Source organism: Urtica dioica, chromosome 3, assembly GCF_054948205.1.
Source record: "Urtica dioica subsp. dioica isolate 48M chromosome 3, U.dioica_male_clone48M_v1_H2, whole genome shotgun sequence".
Classification (NCBI taxonomy): domain Eukaryota; kingdom Viridiplantae; phylum Streptophyta; class Magnoliopsida; order Rosales; family Urticaceae; genus Urtica; species Urtica dioica.
The window spans coordinates 21,419,246-21,427,537 of record NC_142758.1 but is presented as its reverse complement, the minus strand read 5'-3'; the positions used below and the strand labels follow the sequence as shown (position 1 = coordinate 21,427,537).

Genomic DNA, 8,292 nt, shown 5'->3' with positions numbered 1-8,292 from the left:
TATAGATTTTCATGAACAAACTCTTCATGGTTTGCTTAAAACGGTATATTCACAATCTAAGGATCAAAGGGCTATTGATCCCAGTATGATTGTTTGGAGAACATATGATTTCTGGTTATAAGACATAGAGAGTTGGAGACTCTATAGTTCTTCCTAGGTATCCTCTAAAGATACTGAATTGACCAGTGCACTTCTAGAGACAGTATAAGAACAAACCATTTAACCTTTTCTGTCTCCAAGTCACTATGTATGAATTGCATCATTCTTACCTCAATCCTGAAATGAGACATGTGATTTCATAGCTTACATACTCTCATTTGAAAAAGTCAGAGTTCTAGATTCATTATGTGATATAGATGAAGTTCTAAGTTATGAAGTTGTTATGAACAACTTTGTGAAGATCTAATAGATATGGAATTCATGTACAACATTGTTGAAATGCAATGTATATCACCTCATGCTTTGTTCTTTGGAATGTGAATAAATGAACTGGCCAGTGTCCAAATTGAGTCATGACTCTTTTGGATGAATAAATATGACTTGTTAGCTCCTTGTCAATACATTGTTTCTAACTTATTCACAAGTGACAAATGAGTTGAGGAAATAACAACTAGAATGGTAAAATGGTAATTTTATAAATCCCATATAGATGATGATATTCATGAAGGGTAAACATAGATAATATTCAATGGATCCACTCATCACAATTAAGTAGAATTTTGAGTAGAAAATATATTCATTTGAGCCGAGAGATTTTCAGTGTCAACTCTTTAGTGGAGTCAGTTGAACTTAAGCTAGAACTTGGAAAAAGTTTGTGAACTTTTGTGTCCAAACATGCTAGCTAAAGCTTTGTTCATTTGGATCCATGAGGTCACTACCACAAGTCATTTTAGTAGGATTAGTTAAACTAGTAGCTAAGTCAAAACAAGTTCAAGTGTTGAACCAGATGATATAAAGGTCAAAATAAGATTTTGGACATTGTCATATGATGGCAGTATTGAATTAATCCACACGGCCAAGATTGGATTGAATTAATTTTATCTTGTATTATCTTGAAAAAATAAAGAAACATCAAGAAGCATGTTCTAGATGACTATTTTCGTGGCCTCCATCATAAGAAAGAGGGAAATTATTTTGTGCATTGATGTATGAAGATACATGCCAAAAAGGAAAAGAGGAAACGAATTTATAGCATGAGCTATTGATGTTGGACGTCCAAGAGAAGAAAAAAGGGAAACAAATTTCCAGCACTGGTATTTTTATGATAGGAATTGGAAACAAATATTATGCTCATGAATATGTGATATTCAACCATAATAGAAAAGAGGAAATTGCCTCATCAAGGAAATCTCTTCTCCTATAAATACCACACCACATTCACAATGTTGAAACTAGTTTTTGGTGAGACCTTCTCTCTCTAAGTTGGCTGTCCCCTCTCTCTCTCTCTCCCACTCTCTCTCTCTCTCTCTGTTCTTCTTGCTCTTTTGTTTTGGCACCTAGGTCCTCATTAGACCTAGCGTTTTGTATTACCTCTTTGGCTCTAAGACTAGTTCTTAAGTCATTGTGTTTAAGAGTGCCCACACACTAAATCATTTCCAAACTCGAAGACTCTAGTGGTAGAAACTATCGTCGTTACTCGGATTCAAGAAGACACAAAGGAGACAAGCTAAGTGGGGAGACGAGCGAATCAACCATTCCAAAAGTTTCTCAATGCTCAAGCTTCAAGCGAGGTTGGTACCAAGTGAAAACTCATTATAGTGTTATTTTAGATTATATGTTCATGCACTTTGTCTAGGTAGTAAAATCGTTTTACATGTTTTAAAGAATTTTATATTCCGCCGCTTACTAGAAGCGATAAATTATTCTTAATCTTGGATCTATTCCAACAAACAAGAGCTAATTAAAAGGATGGTTATTTAACAAGATCTAGATTTACTTTATTAATTAAATAATGAAAACATTCAATAATGTCAAGCAACCAATAAGAACAAAGAACAAGGCTCATAGAGACCTTACGGATTGGGCTCACGAACAGAGACTTCTAGCTTTCACAATCCATCTTCAAACGCCTTGATCTCCTTCTTCAAGCTTTCAGATCCTCGCTTATGAACGCCTTGATCTCCTTCGTCAAGCTTCCAGATCCTCGTACTCCTCTTGATGACACCGTAGTCTTCCGAAACCTACTCTCCTGACGAATAAAGAAATACGGCGTGGAACCATACTCTTTAATCTCACACGATCGAGAAACAAATGTTGTTTTAAGATCTCACTCTTATTTTCCAAGAACGGAATAGAACGATTCCAAGGGGTAGAGAGAGTGAGAAGTCGGCCACACTAGAGAGGAGTTGGACGAAATTTGCTATTCAGAAAGGATGAATTTTCTCTTCTCATGAACCTCCTATTTATAATAGTGCAAATGATATATTCTTGGTAGTTTCCAAAATATAGTATTTCCTTTTATTGTATTCACACTAGTGAATCAAAACTTGGCCATTGGATCTCATCTCATGAATCCTACTTTCTCTCTTAGCCATCAGATCAATATCTATGAGATTTTATTTTCTGTTTAAATATAGAATATTTATTAATGAGAGAATAAAGGAATATCTTATTTCCTTTTAATATTATTCTCTCATAATATTCATGAGAGAAAATAAATGACAATATCTTATTTCATTTTAAATATTATTCTCTTATTAATATTCATGAGAGAGAATAAAGGAAAATATCTTATTTCTTTTTAAATATTATTCTCTCCTAATATTCATGAGAGATAATAAATGACAATATCTTATTTCTTTTTAAATATTATTCTCTCCTAATATTCATGAGCAATAACTTATTTCCTTTTAAATATTTTTCTCTCTCCTCTATTTAAATAATTAAAGAGAAAATATTGATAAGTACCAATTACTAATGGATGAAAATTGAGGCACACGGCCAAGAGGGAGTGACGCAAATCCCATGTGCACACAACCCTAAAATTTCGACTTCCTCATTTTGTGCAAGGTCCAATTGCTTAAAGCCCAATTAATTATTTATTTCCTTGATCTAACAATAAACAAATAAGTAATTCATTAATTATTTACTTGATCAAACAATAAATAATTAATACTACCATAAATAATTATTTAATTATGCAAATACCCATATTTCAAAATTGATGCTATCAATCACAATTACAACTAGTGCGATTATAATAATGAAAACATTATTATTAGAGATTCTTTATTCTTCTTATCGACGCCGAATCGGGGACTATGGACCTAGTAATAGAAGCTTAACAAATCCGATGAAAAGACGAAAAAGTCATTTCTCTTTTCCACATCGATTTGTCTAATCTTGGTCAGACTCCACCTAGGTAAGCCAAGACTGAAATCTCCTTTATACTATAATTATATTTACTCATCGTGACGAGTGTCCACTGATCTAGTCAGTACGTGATCAAGATCCTCCAGGTTCAACCACTATCCAGAAAGGTCAATTAATCTGTTATACCTTTCTTGATACATATATACCGTAAGCACTGTAGCTTCCCCAGCGAAAGATTCTTCCGAATGTACATACTTTGGAAGTGCCGGCAATCTATCGATTCTGGAATCAACCCTTAGGTGAGTGAACATTGACCTTCTTTCAGGAAGGCTAGATTCTGTATCGGTCAACCAAATTCCCACTAGAATCATGCTGCGTAACTCCCAAGACATAATTTGTTATTAGCATGATAGTAGCCTTTTAGCGAATGAGTAAAAGAGCGCGATAACGTGATCCAGTGTCCATGATCACTTCAGGATTTAGATCAAGTCTCACTGTGACCATCAAAGCGACCCCGGTTAGTGTGTCATAACGGTACTTAAATGACACATCTACAACCAAAGTCTGTCTAGGTCGTACACCTACCACAAGTATAGAATGCTCGCACGTCGTGATCAACCTTCACTAGTGTTCCGCATATATGACTTTTGATACAGCTGTCCAAGCATGTATCAGTCATCGACCATGTTTTAGCAACACCGCCCAACTTTAGTGCCCAACACGTGACTCAGTTTAATACGGAGGCTATGGATGATAGTTGCTATTAATTTTGATATTCAAACCTCAACGCACAAATCATATGATGCTAATAAAGTAAACCATTATTCTATTTAGTAATAATTTATTTATTATCTCTCATGGGCAAGAATTCCTAACATAATTGACCTCATCGGTGAATTGCCCACGGCCCCACGGCAGTACAAGCATGCGACCATTGCGATCGAGTATTTCACCAAATGGGTAGAAGCAGAGCCACTGGCAAAGATCATGGAGGCAAACATGACCAATTTTATCTGGAAAAATATCATTTGCCGCTTTGGGATCCCCGCATTGATCATGACCGACTTCGACAAGCAGTTCGACAATGCACGCATCCATGAAATCTGCGGGCAGTTGAAGATAAGAGAGACGTTCTCCTTCCTTTGAAATCCGCAAGAAAATGGCCAAGTAGAGGCGGTGAACAAGACGATAAAGGAAAAAAGAAGAAGAATTTGGAGGAGAATAAGGGAGCATGGGCCAACGAGCTCCCGTTGGTATTGTGGGCATACAAAACGACTACACGAAATACGACCGCCGAAACTCCATTTGCCCTTGCATATGGCGTTGAGGCCGTAGTCCCCATCGAAACAAAGCTCCGGACTCTCCACATCGAAGCATTCGAGGAAGACAATAACGACAAGGCGATGAGGCTCGAGCTTGACCTCATAGACAGAAAGAGGATAGATGCATTGACCTGCCTCGCCGCACAAAAGAGTAAAGTCGAGAGATACTATAACTCAAAAGTCAAGTTGCAGAGGTTTTCAGATGGAAGCCTCGTCTTGAGAAGGGTGTTCCAGAACACCAAAGTTAAAGGAGCTGGAGTCTTGGGTCCCACTCGGGAAGGTCCGTACCGTGTGCGCAAAGCCATACACCGTGGCACCTACGAGCTCGAAACACGGAAGGCCTTGTGTTCATGAATCTGTGGAACGCCTAACACCTGAGAAAATATTATCAATGAAGCTCGTCTCCACATATTTTTTATTTTAAGGCTTTTACTATTATTTTTATCATATAACAAGGCCAATGGCCAAAAAGGTGTAACTTTGAGATTAAAGAAATATAAATTCCATTTACATTTCATCATTCGCCTCTCATTTTTACAGTTTTTTAGGTTCCTCTACGAGTACCCAAAAAACTCGGGGAACTAACAGAGATAAGACAGCCGAAAAATGAAGAAATAATACAAAATTTTTGCTCAAAACTCCACGCTACGCACTCGCATGGCACAAAAGGCGGTCAACACGACCCAAAAAAGTGACTCGCGCACCGACAGGCGTCGCATCCGCTAGAAAGTGAGTCCCGAAACAATAGACAAAACCAAATACGCAACATGCGCACCGCCAGGTGCCACGTTCGCTAGGAACCAAGTCTATGCTAGTCCCATCCAAACACATGACGGTTGCACCGACAAGCATCGCGCCAATCAGGAAAGCGGCCCGCTCGCCGTCCAACACGTACGCCGATAGAGATGAATCTCGTTGGGTTCGATGGCTTGCGCCCGTAGGATAAATGACTATTTGGCCAGCGTCCACAGAAAACCGAGCCACTCGACGTGGAACCGTGGCCCCACGAGGCCCGGGTTGTGCAAGTCGATTACGCCTCAATCGTTAAATCGAGAAACTAAGACACACACCAACAAAAATAGACCTGACAAGGTGAAATGCAATTTAAATAGGTCGGAACCAAATCGAGAGAAAAAAATGAAACAACCATGAGAGGCTCAAAGTACGCTAAAATGCAATAAAGTACGGACGCTAAACATATTCGCAAAAACAAATAAATTCAGCTACTCGGAACCAAAATTGATCAGCTCCTTGTCGGCCCCAGGAGAAGGAATGCCCGACTCCCCGGTAACGCCTTCATCGAGGGGATGGTTGGTCAATTGGGCAGCTTGGGCGGGGGGAGGAACGCTCGGGCCGTCCATATGTGGCACGTCATCCAGAGAGGGAAACATGTCGTAAAAGAATATGTGGTCCCACGAGACGCGTTTTCCTACGCGGTCGCGTAGCGGACTCGAACAGCGGTGGCATACAGGGCCTCCTCCAAAGCAACATCCAAGTCGTCCTCCAAGTCTGCTTTGGCTCGCACAACGTCATCTTTCTCCTCGATGACGGCTTGCATCTCCACCAGCAAAGAGTCACGCTCTCTTTCCGTTTGGATGTAGGAAATCTTGCTAGCAGAAAGTTGAGCGTGAACGATCTTCAGATCATCATCCTGGCCCGAGAGCGTCATATGGAGCTTCTTCGCCTCTCTCAGAAAAGTCTCCGCGGACTATTCGGCCTTCTCCCGAGAAACTTTCTCAGTTTCCAACTCTGCGCTTAGGCGAGTTGCCTCTCTGTGGGCCTGTTTCAGCTCTTCCTTGAGTGCCTCGAATGCCTGAACGAGCCGGGCTTCTGCCAACGCGACAACGTGCTCAGCCGCGGGACACGCCATGTCAGGAGCATTGGCTTTGATACGTCCCATACCGCTTACATATGGGCGTGCTTAGAACGGGAAGGTGAGTCGCGTGTCATGGATGACGAGGGTTGTTTGCTGGAGGAGCACGCCTCATTTTGTGTCAGGGGAGTAGCCTTCATGGGCGACTTCCCTTGACGGGCTGCGATCCGAGAGCAAGCTGCAGCGACGACGTCGGAAGAAGGCGAGGCTTTCGGCAGCCTCGCACGAGAACGCTCATGGGCCATGGTACTTGTCACAAAAAACATCAAGCGGTTAGGACAGAAAAGACATGAAACATAGCAATAAAAAAATGTGGAATAACGCGGGCCATCATGTACCACCCGCGCCTCGAGAAGGGGCGGTGGAATCCTTCGCCTCGGACTCCGACTCCGAGGGAGCCTCTTCGTGAGGAGAGAACCACCGAGACATGGGGCCAGTATTCACGAACCATCCGGTGGTTGCCATCAAATTCGGAGACTCGAAGATCGACCCCTGTCGCCCCGAGTCCGGGATGACCCTAACCACGAGCGCAAGCTCAGAATTATCAACATCATCACCGACTGGGAAGTCCGCTACGGGCCCAAAGATATGAGGCGCCGCTCCAAAGGTGTACTCAGACACCCACACCAAGGGATATCGGTGCTTTGAGGTAACTTTCCCAAGGATGGCGAAAGGCTTGTGATACTGGACCTTGTAGAAACTAGGCCCTTTAGGAACATCGTGAACAGACAAGAGGTTCTGAATGTCGTCGGTGGTTACGGCCCTCTTCTTCGCACGATGGAGCATAATGTGGTAAGCGGCGACCACACGGTAGAAGGATGGAGACATCTGGGATGCATGCACGTTCAGTCGAACCAGCAAATATTGGATTACCTATTGAAAAGGTAACCGCATGCCCCCACGGAGGCTCGCTTTGTGAACGGTAGCATACCCCTCACGCAGGCGGGTAGGAAGATCGTCTGGCAGTGGATGCAGAAGCAATATAGACTCTGGGATACCATACCGCTGCCTTAATCTCCTAAAACTGGCGAAGGAGATGACAGTCGGGGTGTCAACGCCCAAACAATCGACACTACCGCGGATCGTCGATTCTCCAATGGGGAAGGCCAAAGACCGGTCCAATTCTTCCCGAGCCGTCAGGGAATGCGCACCTCTGATGTCGGCGGCGATGGCTCCCTCATCGGGAGAACGATCCTGGGAAGCACCACACAAGCTCGGCCCCAAATGCGCGGCCTCTAAGAATTCATCCAATGCACGGTCTCCTAGGTCGGCCACACCCGATGGCCGATCATCCACGGTGTGCGTGAAAGTCGACCGATCATTTGCAAGGGAAGTGTCGGACGATCCCCCGGCCATGTCTGGAGCATTGGACGGCCGATCGGTCTTGAAGGAAGCGTCGGACGGTCTCTCAGCCATGAAAAGAGTGCCAGACAGCCGCTCGGCTATGGCGTCCAGACTGTCGGATCGATTGACCAATGCCCACTTGGCCATTGAGGGAGCGCCGAATGGCTGCTCGGCCACGAAGTCTAAAGCGCCAGACGGCCGATCGGCCAATGGCCGCTCAGCCATGGAGAGAACACCGGACGGCCGCTCGGCCGTGTCCAGGTCGGCTGATCCAAACAGGGGGAGAGGAAGCTGACCTGGGCCGCCGCAGCTTGGGACGCCGCCCGATGCAGCGTCGCCTAGGAAGTCTCCTACGTACGCACCAGCCACTCCGCCTGGTTCCGCACCGTCTAAGCCGGATGCGTCGTCAAAGGCGCTCACGCCAATCGATCTTCCCGAGCC

At 43.5% G+C, this 8,292-nt stretch overlaps 1 protein-coding gene across 1 annotated transcript; it reads left to right on the top strand.

Annotated features, from left to right (window-relative positions):
* Nucleotides 1-4,268: 4,268 nt before the first annotated feature.
* On the top strand, nt 4,269-4,988 carry LOC149402483 (uncharacterized). Its single transcript, XM_089608399.1, has 2 exons — nt 4,269-4,305; nt 4,426-4,988. The coding sequence occupies exons 1-2, from the start codon at nt 4,269-4,271 to the stop codon at nt 4,986-4,988; spliced, it is 600 nt and encodes a 199-aa protein (XP_089464525.1).
* The last annotated feature ends 3,304 nt before the right edge of the window (nt 4,989-8,292 follow it).

What these genes read in the sequence shown, in the direction of transcription:
- LOC149402483 (XM_089608399.1), top strand. Translation starts at nt 4,269, where the DNA reads ATGGGTAGAAGCAGAGCCACTGGCAAAGATCATGGAG. An exon ending in CACTGGCAAAGATCATGGAG is followed by an intron (nt 4,306 to 4,425) that starts GCAAACATGACC and finishes ATCTGCGGGCAG; the next exon opens with TTGAAGATAAGAGAGACGTT.